Raw genomic sequence first — 20,864 nt, 5'->3', positions numbered from 1 at the left:
CTGAGACCACAAACAGACAGGTCTGGAGCTAGACAGGCAGGTAGCCTGTAAGGTAGGTAGCACTACCTGGTGGGAGACCCCCAGAAAAAATAAGTTCTGGGAGAAAAAAGTTCCCCCTCTATTGCCAACCTTGGAGGACTGGGGTTTGATTTTATTTCACAAAGTTGATTTGCTTAAACTGCTATTCACTTAATGCCTATTCCTAGGCCAAGTTCCTTATCTCTACCTATGCTCAGTCTGCCTTCTCTCTTTCATATTTAAAGGACAGCAGGATAACCTGAAAGATAAGAGCATTTTATTTGTAAAGTCTTTGCCAACTAACTTTAAGAATGAAAGAAAATAATTCTATTGTTATCTCAACATCTTTTAAGCCTTCCTCCCCACCTGAACATCCTGGGATCCCAGGAATTCCAGTGCTTCTAACTCACATCCCCACAGTAGTGTAGATGCATAATTAATTTCCATGGGAAGGAACTCTGACACAGGCATTAGCCATTTAACGACCATGGGCAGTGCTTTCTGGCAGAGAGAGCAGTAAGACGTGCGCTGTCTCCGAATCAAGCTGTGAGGCAGGCAAGGCCGCCAAGTGGCTGACAGTGATCCCTCCTTCTCAGACGGGGCAGAGAAGCCAGCTCAGCCTTGAAACAGAGTGACATGGGAGGTGTCTCAGCTGAAGGTTAACGTCTCTGCATCTCCTGCTTGGGAGGTGGAGTTGGATGGAGGGGTGAATGCTTTCTTGCCTTCAGCTAGAGCTTTAAAATGCTGTGAGGAGAGAGAGGGAACGTGAAGGATTGGGGACATACTAGTTACTACATTTTAGCAAGAACTAACCTTGCTTCCTGCTTCCATTCATTAGGCCACTTGGTTCTCCTGTAAGAATGAGTATCCACTGTAGATCCTCACCTAGCCTTGTCTAAGGCCCACATTGCTTCTACTTCCCCTTCCTTTACAAGCCCCACCCCTGCCTGCTTTGCAGTTCCCTTCGTTATGGGGAAGGGTGATGGTAACTCCAGGCAGAGACGTCCTCCATTGTCACAGGACAGAATCACAGCAGACCCACAATAGTGGCGACAGCAGCAATCCTCACTACAGCTTAAGTCAATCTCCAATGCTGGTCTTACCTGTGAGTTCTTGAATTCCGAGTAGAGGGAAAAGAGCAGATGGAGGGACTGAATCCGACTCTTGTAGATGGGGATGTCTAGGATGGCTGAAACCGAGAACTCCCGTGAGCAGAAATAAACAAAAATCTGGAAGCTATGGGGCATTTCTTTCTAGGATGGCCAGTCCCCTCCCAGATGGGATGTGTTACTATAACTCTGGGGGTTAAATACCCAGCAGGTAGTCACATAAACCCAAATACCACCCCCGCGTGCTGCCAAATAGCACAACGGGCTTAAAGTAAAGGCTGTAACTCAGAGTAAACCAGCCTTTTCAACAGCCCACAATGAATTTATCCAGAGATGGGGTCAAGGAAGGGATGGAAGGGCTTACCACAGATCATGTCTATGTACTCTGCCAGGCTGCAGTCAATCTCTGCTGTGGGCAGGCTCACCTAGGAGGGGCACGGGATGGACGCGAGTCAAAAGGCTGAAATTTCAGTGGTCCTAGCATCACTCACTCTGAAGGAAAAGAGCTCCGAGCATAAGGGGTGACATGGGCTGAATTGTGTTCCCCCCAAATTCATATGTTTTAAGTCCTAACCTCTAAGTGCCTCAGACCATGTGACTATATTTGCAGATATGGTTGTAAAAAAGAGAAGTTAAAATGAGGTCATTAGGGTGAACCCTAATCCAGTATGACTGGAATCCTTATAAGAAGAGGAAATGAGGACCTAGACACATACAGAGGGAAGACCACGTGAAGACACAGGGAGGAGACAGCCAAGGAGAAAGGGTCTAAAAGAAATCAACTCTGCTGACAATTTGATCTCCAACTTCTAGCTTCCAGAGTGTGAAAAAACAAATTTCTGTTGCTTAAGCCACCCAGTCTGTGGCACTTTGTTATGGCAGCCCTAGCAAATAATACAACGTGCCTTTTGTTTTCCCCCTGATCAGTAAAATGGAATTGGTTATACTCATTAACCACCAAAGTAGCATATGATATAACAGGGCCAAAATATTTTATAAGTAAAATATACTGCCATACAGTCTTCCTGTATGTATTTGTGAAGAAGAAACTGGACCCCAGTTATGGCCAAGTATTTATAGTCACTTGGTGTTAGAAGGCCTAATGGTCCTTGGACACCACAGGAACAGAAAAAAATGACATGACATCTCAGTAGGCTCCAGATCTAAACTAATATTGTAAGTTTAAAAACCACTGGCTTCTTAAAAATTTTTTGTTCTCTTTTTACAAAAATCAGAGTAGATGGTTCTGCAATTTCCTTTTTCCATGTAACAACATGTCATTGATATTTCTCTGTATCAGAGCAAAATAAGGCCAAACGATATTCCATTGTATATTTCACTGAATGGATGTACTACAATCTATCTATTCAATTCCCTAATCAGACAGTTTTCTTCAGCTATAGCTTTAAAATGCTGTGAGAAAAGAGATTGTTTTCAAATTCTTTGCTTTTACAACAATTTCTCAATAAACATGTACCGAAAACTCTGTCTTCATGGAGCTTGTATTTTAGTAGGGAGAAACAAAAGACAAAATAAGTAAGGTATACAATATGTTAGAAGGTAAGTATCATGGAGAAAAAGCAGGGAAAGAGCTTGGGGAACGTGGTGAAGCTATTTTAAACACCATGGCCAGGAAGGACCTGTTATCATCTTTGCTCAGTTTTCTTGATATGTAAGAGCTTTTTGCTTGGACAGTAACGTTGTCACATATATATGTAAGTAACTTTCTTTCTTCTTGGCCGCGACACGTGGCATGCGGGATCTTAGTTCCATGATCAGGGCTCGAACCCGTGTCCCCTGCATTGAGAGTGTGGAGTCTTAACCATTGGACTGCCAGGCAAGTCCTATATAGTTTTATTTTTGTTTTAACTGTTTAATTCATTTGGAATTCCTGTATGCATATGGTTGAGGCTTAGATCTATTTAATTTTTCTCAAATGGCTGGTCAATCATCTCATCACAACCCATCCTATCTCTAATCATTTAATTCCCAACTATGTTTTTTTTTTTTTTTTCTTTTGGCCACACAGCACGTGGGATCTTAGTTCCCCAACCAGGGATTGAACCCACGCCCCTTGCTTTGGAAGTGCGGAATCTTAACCACTGGACCGCCAGGGAAGTCCCTCTAATCATTTAAAATAACCATCTTTCTTATACAACAAATTTCGACATTTACATGGGTTTGTTTCTGGATTGTTATGTGCTGCTGATCTATTTCTATTCCTAATCAGTACTTTATTGTTTTATTTACTACAGCTTTATAATGTGTTTCTAATGTCTGACAGGGCAAATCCTCATTTTTTCCCTAAAATTTTCATGATTAGTCTTAAAAATTGATTCTCTCAGATAAACTTTGTTACTGAATTTTCAGTTTCTAAAACAATGCAGTTAAAATCCTAATTGAAACGGCCTTCCATTTCCACGGTGAACTGGGGAGGACTGACAGTGCTGAGCGACTGACCCCTCCCTTCCAGGAACATGGCTTGACTCCTCATTCACTCAGAGCTTGTGTCTGCCCTTCACTAAAGTTTTATAATTGGTTTTCAAAAAAGTCCTGACAATTTCTTATTAAATATATTCCTGGGCACTTTTTAAAAATTTAGGATCATTATGAATAGGACTTCAGCTTCTTAGAATAGCATATACACCTCTGTGGAAAAGGTGGAGTCTAAAGTGATAATACAAAAAGTACATATGTTCATCAAAAGGTATGTACTCATAGTAATAGGACACTAATATTACAGAGTAATTTGCAATATCCCCAAACTGGAAACTACCCAAATGGCTATCATAGAATGGATATATTCAAACAATGGAATACCATACAGTTGTGAGAACAAATATATAACCATGATGTAGGAACAATATGGATGACTCTCCACATGGATGAACAATATAGATGAGCAAATAAGACACAAAGGAACATGATTATATTTAGATAAAATACAAAACTGGCAAACCTAGGGAGTTCCCTGGTGGCCTAGTGGTTAGGATTCCAGGCTTTCACTGATTCCAGGTTCAATCCCTGGTCGGGGAACTGAGATCCTGCAAGCCATGTGGCATGGCCAAAAAACAAACAAAAACAAAAAAATCAGGCAAACCTAATCTGTGCTATTAGAAGTCAGGAAAATAGTTACGTTGGGAGGTGGAATCCTGAGGGTGCTTCCAGGATGCCAGAGATGTTCTGTTTTTTTGATCTGATGTGTTGGTTACACAAAGGTGTTCAGTTGGTGAAAGTTAATCAACACTTACGTGTATGTTTATGATTTTGTATTATACTTCAATTTAAAAGTTAATGATAATAGTAATACAAGAAGAGAGAAAACACTGGGCCCTAGAATGAATGCCACACTTTCTTAGCTCCTGCTACCTTCCACTCACCTTTCCCAAAAGCTCTTCAAACTCTGGAGACCATTCCTGCATTAGCATGTCAATATCGGGCATAGGCCTACAAGTACAGAGGTAAATGTGAATAGAAAACATGGGCTGGTATCAGCAGTCTCTGCATCAGGATATTCTAGACTGAAGGGAGATTCTCAGTCTGGCACATTAGGATTTCAGGAAAACATAGACTGGGTGGGCCAAACTTACCCAGGACCTGGGGTTTGGAGAAGCTGGCTAAGTAATAATACCAGATAAATCATAATCTTTATGTCTGTACTGTTAGCCAGTAGCAGCCAGGATCCATAGATCCTCAGGTTGATATATCTCAAATATGTCCCAGCCTTGGGACCCCCTTCTCAGAAGCAATGGCTTCACAGGTGGTGAAGGTTACCATGGGTTACTACAGTGAAGAATGTACTATTTCTTACCTGGTGTAGTGCACAGTCGCAGGGGGCTTGGAGCGGTGTAATTCAGAGATGCTCTCAATCCATGTGTCAATGGCTTTGGGATTCTTTTCTGCATCTTCCAGGCTCTTTACTTTCATATGTTGCTAGAAAAATAAGGGGAAAGCCTGGCTGATGGCACTGAAGGATGTTCGTTTGTTTGTTTTTCTAGAATTTTTTTTAAAATAAATTTATTTATTTATTTTTGGCTGTGTTGGGTCTTTGTTGCTGTGCGTGGGCTTTCTCTAGTTGCGGCAAGTGGAGGCTACTCTTTCATTGTGGTGCACAGGTTTGTCATTGCGTTGGCTTCTCTTGTTGCAGAGCATGGGCTCTAGGCACGTGGGCTTTAGTAGTTGTGGCACACGGGCTCAGCAGTTGTGGCTCACGTGCTCTAGATGGCAGGCTCAGTAGTTGTGGCACACGGGCTTAGTTGCTCCGCGGCATCTGGGATCTTCCCGGACCAGGGCTTGAGCCGTGTCCCCTGTGTTGGCAGGTGGATTCGTAACCACTGCACCACCAGGGAAGCCCTTGAAGGATGTTTTTACTCTTGTTTTTACAGAGTGGCTCATCATATGCTGTTCGTATTCAAGGTAGCTGCTGAAAAGGGAAGCCTGCCAGGAGCCAAATGAAGATTATAGGAAACCCTGATAAAATCTTCTGTAGCCAGGGGAAGGGGGCAGGTCAACAGGACAGAAATGACCACAATAAGATACCATTTCACACCTACTAGGATGGCTAGAATAAAAAAGACAGACAATACCAAGTGCTGGCGAGGATGTGGAGAAATTGGAACTCTAATTCATTGCTGGTGGGATTGTAAAATGATTCAGCCACTCTGGAAAACAGTTCAGCAGTTCCTCAAAATATTAAACAGTTTCCATATGGCTCAGCAATCCCACTCCTACCTATATACACAAGACAACAATATATGTGCATGCAACAACTTGTATATGTTCACAGATGCAGAATTAACAGAAATGGAAACAACTGGTAAGTGGATAGACAAAATATGGTATGTCCATACAATGGAATATTATTCAGCCATAAAAAAGGGAATGAAGTAGTGACCAGGGTTTAAGAGCAGGGGAAATGAGGAGAGGAGTGACTACTAATGGGTATGGGGTTTCTTTTCGTTTTGTTTTGGTTTTTGGCCCTGCCTCACAGCTTGTGGGATCTTAGTTCCCCCACCACGGATTGAACCCAGGCTCACCGCTGTGAAAGTGCTGAGTCCTAACCACTGGACCATCAGGGAATTCCCAAGGGGTTTCTTTTTGGAATAATGAAAATGTTCTTAAATAGTGGTGATGGTTGTACAGCTCTGTGAATATACTAAAAGTCACTGAATTGTACAATTTAAAAGGGTGAATTTCATGGTAGGTAAATTATATCTTAATACAACTGTTACTGAAAAAAAACAGGGCTGGTTGAAACCATAGCCATCCCTTTTAATAGGCAGTAAGTCAACTGTTCAAATACCAGCAAGGCTTCTACTCTCGGCCCCCTGGAGCTAGGGCCTGTGCTAGGCTAGTATCTTACTGTGACGCTGTGCTGTTTGGAATTCTCTGTTAACCAAAGTGAGAGCACTGTAGGGTCCGACTGCTTTGTAGAAGGCTCATCCAATACCAGTAGGCCAAGGCTGTCAGGTTTTCCATCAGGACGTGGAACCTGGTTAGGAGAAAGGTAAGAAAGCAGAGAAAAAAACCATGGGAGGGATATAAAAAGGTACACTTGCTTCCAATAAGCTGAAGAGGAAGAACTCTTCTGGTTCATCATTATTTCTAGTATTAAAAAGCATGCCTGTATATCATGCTGTACTAAAGTACTACCTAGACAAAAATACATGATCTATAGGACCTTAAATATAAAGCTGAAGTCATGGATAATTAGGAGGCAGATATATGACAAATTTTTAACACCTAATGAGATAATCAATGAGTATAATTTGGAGTTGAGAGCAAGTTAAGAACTCCAGTGAAATGAAGAATATATATTAAGGTAGCTATTGCTAGTCAGGGAAATTAGTGGAACTGTTAGAGTGATAGAGGGGTCAGAAGAAACACCTAAGGAGTCAGTTTTAGGATGTTCTGACTGTACCTTTAAGAATGCATCAATATCCCCGACAGCTGGGATAAAAGCAGGAATGAAAGGTTTCAGTTTGTGGTCCAGGTCAATCAACTGAGGTGTATACCTAGGAGATATTGCCACGGGAAGGTGGAGACTGTCAGAGAAACTTACTTTATTATTCAGGCTGAAAAAACCTAAGGGGAATGGCCATGTTTCAGACTAGAGGAAGGAAAGGGCAAGGCAGGGCCGGGGATTATGGTGGCAGGGCCTGGTACTCACCTACTGATGTACTGGAAGAGTTCCTTAATCTCAGCAGAAACTGGCAAATGCTCATAACCTGCAGGATCATAGGCACTGGAGAAAGGAAAATGTGGTTCAAGGTAGCCAGAGAAGAGCAGGGGTTGCTGAGCCCTGGTTCAGCCCGGGTGTTACTCTGGCCATAGGGCATATGACTCTGGACCTAGTTTCTGCTCCACCCACATCTGCCTTTTCTGAGCAGCTTGCAAGGTAACTTTAAAAGTGGTTATAATTAGCTCTCAGCTATCTCTGACAATGAAGAACAGAGCTACAGAAAATCAAAAACATAATTTAAAAAAATTTTAGAATGCAGCAGAAATTGTTTTCCCTTTTTTTTGAATGAAGGGGATGAAGAGAAAAGATGGAATGAGATCTTAATTTCTGACATGAAAACGGTTTACCCCAAGAAAAAAAGGAATTTTTACAAAGATGTTTTTCAGTGTTATTTATAAAAGTAAAAAATTAGAAACAAAATGTCCAACACTTGAGAGATGGTTAGATATGTCAAGATGAATACCACAGTTATTAAAAATACTTGTATTAATACATGTATACAGTAAAAAAGTAGTAGAGTACATATTAATGACTATAATTAAGTAAAATGTAATGAATTGACAAAGTATATAAGTGACTAGGAAAGTTATTTAATGTTCTTCTGGGAAGAGTTGCTTAACAAAAAAACTAAATAGTTTATATTTCCCCAGATTATAATTTATGGAAGCAGAATAATGAAGTAAACTGGGAAGCATGAAAAGTCAGTCTGGTATTAAACATTTGCCTAATTTACTTAGTGTCTACCTTCAGGTGGATAATTCAAAGGTAACTTTTTATTTTTACTAAACTACTTCATTGAATAAAGTATGCATGCACATGATAGGAAATAAAAGGTACAAAATGTCAGTGGAAAGTTATGTCCCCTTCCACCCCTGTTCCCTTGCCACCAAGTTCCCCTCCCAAGAGTAATCAGTATTATTAGTTCCTAGGGTAGCCTAGAGATAGCTTATGTAATATTTGTTTTATACACATGGTAGCACAGCATAAAGACTTCTATGCCTTTTTAAAATGTAACAGTGTCCCTTGGAGATTGTTCTTTACAGTGCACAGAGTACTGCCTCATACTTTTTAGTGGCTAGAAAGAATTCTACTGATTGGCTACACCAGTTAATTGTATTTTAAATGAATGGGCTTTAGAATCTACTTTGATTAAAACCTACAGGGGTGGGTCATGAGTAATCTAGCACCAGAGCTGGAATATGGTGAGGAGAATTTTTACTGAAGCATCATGCAGGAACATTTTGCCTCAATACAGGGTTCCGGATGCACCTATTCTCTACCCGTCCTCAAAGGGTCTGAGCCTAAAATTGAAATGTTCCTGTGCATGTATGTTTCCCTTGCTAAATAGAAATGCTTTCGTATGTGTATAAATTTATCTTCTCTTCCCTAGAATGTGAATTCCTTGGAGTCAGAGACCATCAGTTAAACTGACTCAGCAAATCCTCATGAAATCCCTGAGCCCACAAGTGTTTCCGATAGTGCAAGTGACATCACAGGATTCGGGCAGTAGAGCCAAAAAAGAAGGAAAACTCATTACGCTGGGTTTCTGAGCATCTGATAATCCTAAATAGAGGAGATCAAAAGAGCTGCTGGAATTTCACTTCTCACTGACGTCCTCCTGTCCAGTGTTTTGAAGGAGGCGTTTTCCTCCTTGGCAAGGGGGCTTTTCTCACCCTTCCAGAGGGGCCCCGTGCTCTTCATCATCACTATCGTCATCATCAGAATCAGTTTCAGATGAGTCATCATCGTCGTCATCATCATCGTTTTCACTAAAGCCCCGCTGAGGAGTGAGCTGCGAGGTCTTCTTTTTCTCCTGAGATAGGGCAGGAGATAGAAAGGTCCAGGTAAGGAGAAATTTAGTGTACCTTTACCCAGTTCTCTCCTAGTGCTCCAACCAGTACCCTCCCGCCTGACACCAATTCACTGGAAAGAGAAGGAAGCACTCCCCAGAAGGGCCTCGAGAACCTCCTTCTGCTCCTCCTTAGCTACTACCTGAGTCCCCACTTTCTATAACCATGGTCTCTTCCTCTGCTTGAGGCTTGGGTATAAATTTTATCCAATACATATCTCTTTTACCTGTTACTTAGGAGATTCTGAGAACTCTGCATAAACTTTAACCAGTCAGCTCCAACTCTAAAACTGAGGGACTTCTGAAGAAGAAAGCAACTCTAAATATAATAGTTATTTTGGGAAGAAATGGGGGAAGATGAAGTAGGGAAGACACACTTTAGGGAATCTTAATACTCACAAAGATCATAGGGAGGAAATCTAGTATTTAATTTGCAAGACTGCCCAGGGTAAGCTGCTTGTAACTATCAAAAGAAGAAAGTTCATAGTCAACCCCGGGCCTGGATTCTGACCAGCAGTTCCGGAGACTGTGGGTTTTCCCTTTCCATTCAATGGGTATCTGACCTATGCATGGTTCCCCTCCCTTCCCCTGTAAGTTAAATGCAATGACTGTACATTATATCTTGAGATAAGAGACTCTTCTGTCCTTGGCATTACGACCTACCTTTCTGGGCTTCTGGTTCTAGATGCACCACCCCACCCTCAAGCCGACGAGAAGGGGTAAGGTGGTGCTTGGGCTTGCCGGGGCAGTTGGGACAGGGTCCATGTCTTTGACTCTAGGGCCTGGAGCCTGTGGCATGCCCTCACTTAGGACCTAAAGGGTGGCCAATTGGCCCCCTTTAAAAATAGGTTTTTCAAGCTTGGTTTCCATATGCCATATGGCTTACACTGAGGTTAAGAGATGATTGGTTCTAGTTTTTTAAATTATTTAACATTTCTTTTACATTAAAGCAGCTACTGCCATATAAAACTGTGACACATTACAGGACATCAAAAACTTCTCTGGGTTACATTCTCCTCTAAGCATAACACAGATTTATTATACATAGATAAAAATATATTTTAACTCATCTGTAACATGTGAGACTGATGACACAGTTGCAGAATATGCCTCATTGGTATACAACTGGTAAGAATCTCCCACAGTGTTCTTTCCTAATTCAAAATCTGCCCAAATTATTCTTGGTCACATGGGAAGCAGTCTGGCAAGGGGAGATTTTTAAGAATATCGTCAGCTCAAAGATTATTCAAAAGTGGATCCTATCTGCTGATTCTGGGTGCATATTAAATTGGAAAGATAAATGAGCCTTGAATATTGACTACATCATGATGAAAACTAGAAAAATTTAGGGTGAATATACAAAATTAGGAGGTCAATTTAGGAAAATTGTTCACTTTTCTTTTGTCTGCTTCTTCAAAGTAGTGCTTTGCAAAATCTCTGACCTATGGGAGAAGACTTTATATACCACAGACAAGATGCCAAAAAATTACTTTGTAGGTAAGATGTCAAACAGCACACTAGTCACAAAGTGGGGCTATCTTAAAACATTACCTTTTAGACTTTCTATGAAATCCGTCTCTGTTACTACAGCTTTCTGCATTACTTCAAATATTCTCCTTCACCTGAGTTTTCAAAATGCCTGTTCTTGGAGGACGATTAAAACATAACCATTGGACCATGTGCTAAGCCTAAACACGGGCTGTTAGTGCACATGTGCAAATTTAAGGCCGTATCTGGCTAGAGCTGTAGGTATCCTTTCATCTCACTTTCAGAAACGGTGATTCTCTTGGTTCACAGAATGACACCAAAGTGACATCTGGGCCTTAAGACTTCAAAACTACAGTCTCTTTCACAAAATACTAGCAGTATCACAACTGTTGACAGTGAACCAATGCCAGGATCAATCATTCCAAACTTTCTTTATCATAAGAATTACTTGGAGTGCTTGCTCAAAATATACATTTGCAGGCTTTTACCTTCAAGATTCTGATTAGGCAGTTCTGGGTGGGGACTGGAAATGTTTTTGTAAATTTAAAATTTTATTTATTTATTTATTTACTTATTTATTTATTTATTGGCCATGCCACGCGGCATGTGAGATCTTAGTTCCCCGACCAGGGGATCGAACCCGTGCCCCTTGCAGTGGAAGCACAGAGTTCTAACCACTGGACCACCAGGGAATTCCTATCTGTTTGTTTTTTTTTTAAATAAGTACCCCAGTTGATTATTACGATCAGAAAAGTTTGTGAAACACTGGCCTGTGTTATATGAAATTTCTCACCAAAACATCAGCTATAACAGTAAGCTTTATTCCTGAAGGAGAGTCAAAATCTTAATGCTCTTGGCTCTTGACTGTCCTCCACGAGCTCAAAGGAACCCAGTCACTGGAGGTGAGTATTTAAGAAATGTTTGTTACTGAACTAGTGTCATTTCAAACTAACTACGAAAAATTCAAAGCAGAGATTTCACAAGAAGCTGTGGGTTATACTGCACCTTGTTATTTTCCTCTTTGTACTCATCACTGCTGTTGTCAGCCATAGTCTTGTTAGGAAGATGGGTGGAACGACGAAGTCCTTGGAAGAAAAGTTTTCCTTTTAGGTTATTGTTTTTTGGGTTTTTAAAAAAATATTTATTTGGTTGTGCTGGGTCTTAGTTGTGGCAGGCGGGCTCCTTAGTTGTGGCATGCAAACTCTTAGTGGCGACATGCATGTGGGATCTAGTTCCCTGACCAGGGATCGAACCCAGGCCCCCTAGCATTGGGAGCGTGGAGTCTTAACCACTCTGCCACCAGGGAAGTCCCTAGGTTGTTGTTAAAATGATTTTCAAAGACAGATATTTTTCATTTATAATATTTTATGCTCTAACCATTTTATGGAACAGGGTTTATAAGAATATCTAGCTGAAAGACAGGAAACTGAATTCTAGTCATGGCTCTGTCAATTCAATTTGAGATATACTTACTAAGTTTTTTTTTTTTTTTTTGCGGTACGCGGGTCTCTCACTGTTGTGGCCTCTCCCGTTGCGGAGCACAGGCTCCGGACGTACAGGCTCAGCGGCCACGGCTCACGGGCCCAGCCGCTCCACAGCACGTGGGATCTTCCCAGACCGGGGCACGAACCCGTGTCCCCTGCATCGGCAGGCGGACTCTCAACCACTACGCCACCAAGGAAGCCCTTACTAAGTATTACTATGCTTAAGGCATTAGGTTAGGCATTATACTAACTGATTATCTGCCATTACATATATAGCATAAAATCTGCCCTTAGTTTACATATTGGTGAGATGAGGTTAGTAATTAGTTAGTAATTAGTAAAGCAAAAGGAGTGCTGGATTTATAGTCAGAAGACTGGGTTTACAGGACAATTCTATCAGGTGGACAAAATGACTTAACCTCTCTGAGTCTCAGTATTCCCACTTCTAAATGGGGTCAGTAATATTTCTCAGTCAGGATTGTTGTAAGAATCAACTGAAAACAATTTTTTTTTTTTTTTTTTTTTTGCGGTACGCGGGCCTCTCACTGCTGCGGCCTCTCCCGTTGAAGAGTACAAGCTCCGGACGCGCAGGCTCAGCGGCCATGGCTCACGGGCCCAGCCGCTCTGCAGCATGTGGGATCTTCCCGGACCGGGGCACGATCCCGTGTCCCCTGCATCGGCAGGCGGACTCTCAACCATTGCGCCACCAGGGAAGCCCTGAAAACAATTTTATGTGGAAGGAAATGTCCTAGTTCCTGGCAAATAGTAGTCACAAATATGAATCTGAATCAGTGTCTATAAGATAAAAGCAATAAAATATTCTGAACAATTAAAAGCATAACCAGATGTAAGATATTATTAACTGGCATGAAAACATGTTCAGTGATTTCTAAGTCAAATGAATGCCCACTAAACACCATTTTTCTGCCTTTTAAATTGCCTAAACTGAAAACAAATTATAATGTCCACAGCTGGCAAGATTATAAATGTGCTCAAGTCAAAAACCTGGGTGTCAGGGGACTCCCCTGGTGGTCCAGTGGGTAAGACTCTGAGCTCCCAGTACACAGGGCCCCAGTTCAACGCCCGGTCAGGGAACTAGATCCCGCATGCTGCAACTAAGAAGCCTGCATGCAGCAGCTAAAAGTTCACATGCTGCAACTAAGACCCAGCACAGCCAAAACAAATAAATAAATATTAAAAAACAAAAACAAAAAACCTGGGTGTCAGATAACTAACAAGGACCTACTATATAGCACAGGGAACTATACTCAGTATTTTCTAATAACCTATAAGGGAAAAGAATCTGAAAACGAATGTATGAATAAATAAATAAATAAATAAAACGGAATTACTGTGCAATACATCTGAAAGTAACACAACATTGTAAATCAACTATACTTCAATAGATAAATAAATACGTATGACAGGCATTAAAAAATTAAAAATTAATTAAAAATTTAAAACAAGTAAGTAGGTCAATGACCTGGTTAAAAAAAAAAAAAACAGGGCTTCCCTGGTGGTGCAGTGGTTGAGAGTCTGCCTGCCGATGCTGGGGACACGGGTTCGTGCCCCCAGTCCGGGAGGATCCCACATGCTGCGGAGCGGCTGGGCCCGTGAGCCACGGCCGCTGAGCCTGCGCGTCCGGAGCCTGTGCTCCGCAACGGGAGAGGCCACAACAGTGAGAGGCCCGCATACCGCAAACAACAACAACAACAACAACAACAAAACACCTGAGTGTCTAGGTATACATATACCGAAAGACTGAAAGCAGGGACTCAAACAGATACTTGTACACCAATGTTCATAGCAACATATTCACAACTGCCAAAAGGTGGAAACCACCCAAGTGTCCATTGACAGACAAATGGGTAAACAAAATGTGGTTATACAAACAATGGAATATTATTCAGCCTTAAAAAGGAAGGAAAATTTAACACATGCTGCAGCATGAATGAACCTTGAAAACATTAAGCTACATGAAATAAGCCAGACAGGAAAGGACAAACACTGTATGATTCTGCTTATGCAGTACCTACAATAGGTAAATTCATAGAGGCAAAGTAGAATAGAGGTTACCAGCAGCTGGGGGGTGGGGGGGAGGGAAGGGGAATGGAGAGTTATTGTTTAATAATAACTCTGTTCAGGATGATGAAAAAGTTCTGGAAATAGTAGAGATACTTACGCAACAACACGAATGTACTTAATGCTACTGAACTGTACACCTCGAAATGGTTAAAATGGTAAATTTTACATTAGGCAAGTTTACCACAATAAACAAACAACCCTGGATGTCGTCCCTGATTCCTAACTCAAGAGCTAAATCCAATCCATCAGCAAGTCTTAGTGATTCTACTACAACAACACCTCTAGCATTTGCCAAGTCTCTCTATTCTCAACTTCCTCCCCACATCCAAGCCACTATCGCCTCCACTCAGCCATGGCGACAGTCCTTCTAACTGGCTCCTTGCTTTCACCTTTGCACCTTTCAGTCCATGCCATGCATAACAGCAGTATGGCCTCTAAAGCCCTGCTTGTTATACCTCCTGACTACCTCTGAGGTTACTCTCTCCTACCATATGCCCGTCTCTTTCAAGTCCTCAAACTAACCCAAGTTCTTTCTGGCCTCAGGGCCTTTTCACATTTCACTAGCTGCCCCCTCTTCCTGGCCTATTTTTCCTCTGTGTCTAAATCCTCCTCACCTTTCAGTTTCAACCATCACCTCCTTAGGGCTTCCCTGACCCTCCATCAAAAGTAGATCCCACTCCTCACCAATATTCTCCATAACATCAAACTCTTTGCTTCCATCAATGCACTTAACACATTTGTAATTGTGTTTCTTTATTCGTTTGGCATCCGTCTCCCATAATTACAGGCATCAGGATGGCAGGGTCAATGTCTCTTTTAATGCTGTATACCTGGGAATTCTCTGGCGGTCCAGTGGTTAGGACTCCGAGCTCTCCCTGCCGAAGACCTGGGTTCAATCCCTGGTCGGGAAACTCAAATCCCACAAGCCACGCGGCGCGACCAAAACAAAGAAACAAACAAAAAACTGTATACCTAGTGCCAAGCATAAGGCTGAGGGATAATAGGCATTCAAAAAATGTTGAACAAATGATGGTGTCAAGTCCTCTAAAGATATTCTGTTGAGGTTTCAATTGGAATTGCAGGTTAAGGATAGGTAACTGAAGCATCTTCAGAACTGAGCAAAAGAGTTTTGATAAATTAAACAAACAATCGTGAACCCCCGGCAGGCTGTGGGCAGAACACTATCATGAAGTAAATGGCGATGGGGAACACTGGTTAGGTTGATGGAAGATCCTGCAATCTGGGTGGCTGTGTTTTCTCCCCCCTTAACTATTTGGAAAACAGAAGCAATGGCAAGTAACTTGACTCTGAAAGCCAACATCTGCTAATAGAAAATAGAAAATTCTTGGGGACAATCATGAATCCATCTTGCAACCCTCAAGGCGGTACCTACCAGGGTCAAACGTATTCTCCATGTGGTAATAGACAATTGTTTTGTTTCTGTTTCTAAGAAAATAGGGCTAAGTTCTAAGCTACATGTCATTCTAAGGTACATGTCATTCACGTGAGATCAACAGTTTTGATTCTCATGGTTTATTTGGAGATGACTTTTTTTCTTTTTTTACAAATTTTGGTTTGTTTTTAATAACCGCTGACTTACAATTGCAAAACAAACAAAACAAAGAGAAAAACAAAAAACAACCATTTCTTTCTTTCCTCTTCATGCCTCTCTTACCTTTGTGTCCTGTGGTTGGAGCATCAATACTCGCAACCTCTTCAGGGTCGTTAATCTCTAGACGCTCATCATATGTCTGGTTTTCAACGGTCTTGGTCTAAGCAAAAGGAAATATGATTACAGAGCTCCTATCACGGGACATTAAGCACTTTGTGGGGAGGTGGATTCCAAACCAGCATTGGTTCCTCTTCCTTACCCAAGACACCAGTTTTACCTGAAACCTTCACCATACCCCCCATTCAAACTTTCCTTAAGGCTTCTTGGCCCCAGGTCAAGCAGTTAAGTCATTCTGCTGCAGCCCTTATTTAGGAACTGCTGGCAGGCCGGCTGAGGAACGAGGGAATCGTGGAGAGAAACGACAGCCAACTTCTGAAGCAGCTCCCCAAAGCTGTTAAGATACCCGCGCAAGAGCAAAACAGTATTTGTCTGTAGATAATGGCTGTCTCCTCCGGTTCGATCAGTTTCGCAAGGCGGCCGGAGCTTCTCAAGGGAGGCTGTAGAGGCTCTAGAAAGAGTTCTGTCTCTGGGGTTACCTGGGAGGGAGGGGCGTTCCCCGAAGACAGGGTAAACTCCAGTCTCTTGGTCCCACCCAATAATCCCGAAAGCATCACCCTCGCCCCCACCACACCACCCCCGTCTTGTATGTCGGATCCACTTAAGTTTCTTGGGGAGTAAAGGAAACAGGATGGTTGGTGATGGCGTGAAGGAAGGAGGTAAAGAACAGTCGTCAAGAAGATGGGAAGAGGTGGAGGGGAGGCGGGGAGAGGGAAGGGGAGTCCTTTCTATTCCTCTACGGAGGGAGAAACAGAGTTCTCTTTCTGCTAGGGTGAGTACGAATTACCTGTAGCCCCTCTGAATCCGTCTTCTCTATGTGGAAAGAACCCCAGCCTAGGGCTTGGGTCTCACTCCAATCTCAGGCCAGGCCACTTCTACTTGGAAGAAGGCCAAGGGCTTCTACTCGGAGCGACCGGCCTGTTGTCAGTCGCTAAGCAAAAAAAGAAAAAAAAGAAAAGAAAAAATCGCGAGACTTTCTTTCACTCTCGTGAGACCTTCTCCACTCGCGTGTTAAGTCTCTTCCAGCATTGAGGGATGATCCAGGGAGGATCTAGAGGGGCTCGAATCCTGTTTGTCTAGGGTTTCAATAAATTTGTCTGTGGCGGCATCTAGCGGCCGGGGGCGGCAAAGCTGACGGATGAATTTCGGTTCGCATAGAGTTAGCCTTCCAATCCAGAAATGTGGTGTGCCTGTCTTCCTCAGGACAAGGAGCACTGGGTATGCAATTCCTACTAAGTCAGTCCAATCACACTTTAGGCAAACTCGGAAGTTTAGCTAAATTCCCAGGACACTTTGTACGACCTTTTATAGTATTTATATTACATTATAGTCCTTCCCCTCCACTGTGTCCCATTGCATGGGACATAACTTATAGTACTATCAAATTATTCATTATCTGAGATTCAGGTTTAACCCATTCTCCTGCATTTTTAAAAAAACATCTTTATTGGAGTATAACTGCTTTACAATGGTGTGTTAATTTCTGCTTTATAACAAAGTGAATCAGCTATACATATACATATATCCCCATATCTCCTCACTCTTGCGTCTCCCTCCCACCCTCCCTATCCCACCCCTCTAGGTGGTCACGAAGCACCGAGCTGACCTCCCTGTGCTATGTGGCTGCTTCCTTCTCCTGCGTTTTTATTTGCTAAAGAAGACTGTGGGCTTCTTTAGGGCAGGGTCTGTGTCTAATTAGTTTTTAAGCTTTTCACAGCTCAGTGCATTGCATAAATCAGTCACTTTCAAAATGCTCATTGTGTGGATGAATGAAGGAATGAATGAATGAAGATGTAAGGAACAAATATTTCAAAACTACAGACGTAGTTAATTTGGGGAGTCAGAGGGAGAGAAACAAAAGAATTTTGGAAATTTGATCATGAAAACCTGCCAGAGGAAAGTGAAAATTGGCTTTAAAAAGGGAAATCAGAGACACCTCTTCTGAGACACTTCTGGTTAAAAGGGAAATGCAAAACATTAAAAAATATTTTGTCATGTTATTGCTAACAATAATGGACATGTATTGTTGAGCATTTAGTATGTAGGAGCACTTAGAGTGGATAATCTTATTTATTAATATGTAATCTAACTTCATAACTTTATGAGATAGATGTTACTGCCAATACACAGGTCAGGTAATTGAGCTTTAGGAGAGTTAAAGTAACTTGCCTAAAGTTACCCAGGCAGTAAGTGCAGAAAATGGGAGTCACGCACAGGTCAGTCTAATTCCCAAGTCTCTGCTTTTAACCACTGTGACATACTGCCTCTAAGGCACTCCTCACGAAGCATGCTTGCAGAGGTGATTTTCTTCTGCAGTTTAATTCAGCTAATTTCATATTTCCAAAGAATCAGTATCAATTGGTCTTTGCTGAACTTTGGTGGTCCATATTGAAAGCCCCTGGAAGTTGCCATAATAAAGCAATAATTCCAGGCAGAATTTTTACTTTTTTAAATTAAGAATTTGTTCATTTTTTTAGACTCACAGACGTAGAGAACAGACTTGTGGTTGCCAAGGGGGAGGAGGGTAGAGGAGGGATGGATTGGGAGTTTGAGATTAGCAGATGCAAACTATTATATAGAGAATGAAGAAACAACAAGGTCCTACTTACAGCACAGGGAACTATATTCAATATCTTGTAATAAACCACAATAGAAAAGAATATGAAAAAGAATATATATATATATATAACTGAATCACTTTATTGTACACCAGAAACTAACACAACATTGTATGTCAACTATACTTCAATAAAATAAATTTTAAAAATAATTTGTTCATCTTTTTAAAAAATGTGTTTTTAATAACAAAAATAAACAATATGGTTTGATATATATCCTTCCAGACACGTAAAGTTTAAAAGTTTTCGAGCTTTGTAAAGATTCTACTAGAAAGCCATTGGAAATGGAATTGAAATGAGTAAGAGGGAGTATTCTATAATGCAGTGCTCAAGGGTACAGGTTGTGAAGTTGAGCAGCCTTTGTTTGAATCCTGGCTTTGCTACTTTCTAGCCCTGACACCTGTGGTAAAATGGTTTTCCTCTCTGTACCTTGGTTTCCCCACCTGCAAAAGGGAGGTATTAATGGTACTTAGAGAATTCGTGTGAGGATTAAGTAAAATAATCTGGGGGACTTCCCTGGTGGCGCAGTGGATAAGACTCTGTGCTCCCAATGCAGGGGGCCCGGCTTCGATCCCTGGTCAGGGAACTAGATCCCCCATGCATGCCGCAACTAAGGAGCCCACATGCTGCCACTAAGACCCTGTGCAACCAAAAAAAAAAAAAAAAAGTAAAATAATCTGTGTGAAGAATTTGGAGTAACGCCTGGTACATTGTAAGTGTTCAATAAACATTAAGGAGTACACAGGAGATATAGAGAGGCAGTGTGACATAATGAGAAAAGCTGAGTTTGCATCCTGGCTCTACCACTTGCTGGCTGTATGAATTTGGGCAAATGCTTAACTTTTTTGATCTTCAGTGTCCTTATCTGAATTGTTGTGTATAACGATTAGAGATAATATGTGTAAAGTACCTGACATAAAATAAACAATAAAAGATTGCTGTTTATCCATTATTGCAGCAATAATGGAAAAACAGTTGAGCCACTAACATGGCATAAAATAATGTGGGGAAGAACTGCTGAATCACTTATAATCTGAAAAGTCTGACATTTGGCATGGAAGACTACCCATACAATCAGAAGACCAGATTTGAATCTTGTTTCCATTATAGAACTAGAACTTTGGGTACATTTCTTAAACTTGTCATCATTTTCTTCATTTACAAAATGGACATAAGCACAGTAACTGCCCTGCTTCCTACACACTTTTTTGAAAAAAAAGATATAATTTACCATAAAAACCATAAAAAGCCACCCTTTTAAAATGTACAATTCAGTGGTTTTTAGTATTTCACGAGGTTGTGTAACCACCACTTCTATCTAATTCCAGAACATTTTCATCACCCCAAAAAGCAAAACTCATTCCCTATTTCTCCCCTCCCCCAGTCCCTTGCAGCCCTACTTCTTGTCTCTATGGGTTTGTCTACTCCAGATGTTTCATATAAATGGAGTCATACAAAGTGTGGTCTTCTGTGACCAGCATTTTTCACTTAACATAATATTTTCAAGGTTCATCCATGTTGTATCATATATCAATACTTTATTCCTTTTTGTGACTAAAGTGTCCTTTTGTTATGGACACTTGGAATGTTTCCATTTTTTTGCCATTATGGATAATGCTTGTATGAACATTAGTGTACAAATCTCTGTGTGAATGTATGCTTTTAATTCTCTTGGGTATATACCTAGGAGTGGAATTGCTGGGTCACATGGTAACTCCATGTTTAACTTTTTGAGGAACTGCCAAACTGCTTCCCAAAGCAGCTGCACTAGTTCACGATCCCACCAACAGTGTATGAGGGTTCTAATTTCTCCACATTCTCACCAACACTTATTATTACAGCCATCCTAGTGGGTATGAAGCAGGGTTTTGATTTGCAGATCCCTAAGGATTAAAGATGTTGAGCATCTTTTTATGTGCTTATTATTCATTTGTTTATCTTCTTTAGAGAAATGGCTATTTTGGCCATTTTAAAATTGGATTTTTTGTCTTTCCATTGTGGAATTTTAAGAGTTCTTTATATATTCTGGCTACTAGTCCCTTATGAACAACAGTTATTTTGTATATCAAATGATATAGTGGCTGTGAGAGCCTTATAAACTGCAAGAGACGTCGCAAATTAAACGAAGGCACTGACGAGCAGGGAAAGGACAGAAGCCAGCGGTTCTACGCTGGTGGTCGAGTTCGGGGGCCTCCCAGACACAGCCCGCGTCTCAGCCTGCGCGCACAGTCTTCCCACCCCAC

At 41.4% G+C, this 20,864-nt stretch overlaps 1 protein-coding gene across 1 annotated transcript; it reads right to left on the bottom strand.

The window, feature by feature from the left end:
• Window positions 1-273: 273 nt before the first annotated feature.
• On the bottom strand, window positions 274-16,984 carry IFT46 (intraflagellar transport 46). Its single transcript, XM_081239647.1, has 12 exons — window positions 16,791-16,984; window positions 15,950-16,046; window positions 11,711-11,790; window positions 9,042-9,181; window positions 7,297-7,371; window positions 7,048-7,141; window positions 6,490-6,618; window positions 4,939-5,060; window positions 4,508-4,574; window positions 1,492-1,552; window positions 1,122-1,207; window positions 274-762 (listed from the first exon to the last, which is right to left on the bottom strand). Exons 3-12 carry the CDS (start codon window positions 11,753-11,755, stop codon window positions 667-669), a joined length of 915 nt encoding a protein of 304 aa, XP_081095773.1. The 5' UTR covers window positions 11,756-11,790; window positions 15,950-16,046; window positions 16,791-16,984; the 3' UTR covers window positions 274-666.
• Between the last annotated feature and the right edge of the window lie 3,880 nt (window positions 16,985-20,864).

This window comes from Mesoplodon bidens (assembly GCF_964165515.1).
Source record: "Mesoplodon bidens genome assembly, chromosome: 7".
NCBI classification, from domain to species: Eukaryota; Metazoa; Chordata; class Mammalia; order Artiodactyla; family Ziphiidae; genus Mesoplodon; species Mesoplodon bidens.
Note: the sequence above shows the minus strand (reverse complement) of the source record. Positions and strands in the feature narration are given on the sequence as shown.

What these genes read in the sequence shown, in the direction of transcription:
- IFT46 (XM_081239647.1), bottom strand. Translation starts at nt 11,755, where the DNA reads ATGGCTGACAACAGCAGTGATGAGTACAAAGAGGAAAATAACAAG. An exon ending in ATATTGATGCATTCTTAAAG is followed by an intron (nt 6,619 to 7,047) that starts GTACAGTCAGAA and finishes TCTCCTAACCAG; the next exon opens with GTTCCACGTCCTGATGGAAA. An exon ending in GTACATAGACATGATCTGTG is followed by an intron (nt 1,208 to 1,491) that starts GTAAGCCCTTCC and finishes TCTCGGTTTCAG; the next exon opens with CCATCCTAGACATCCCCATC.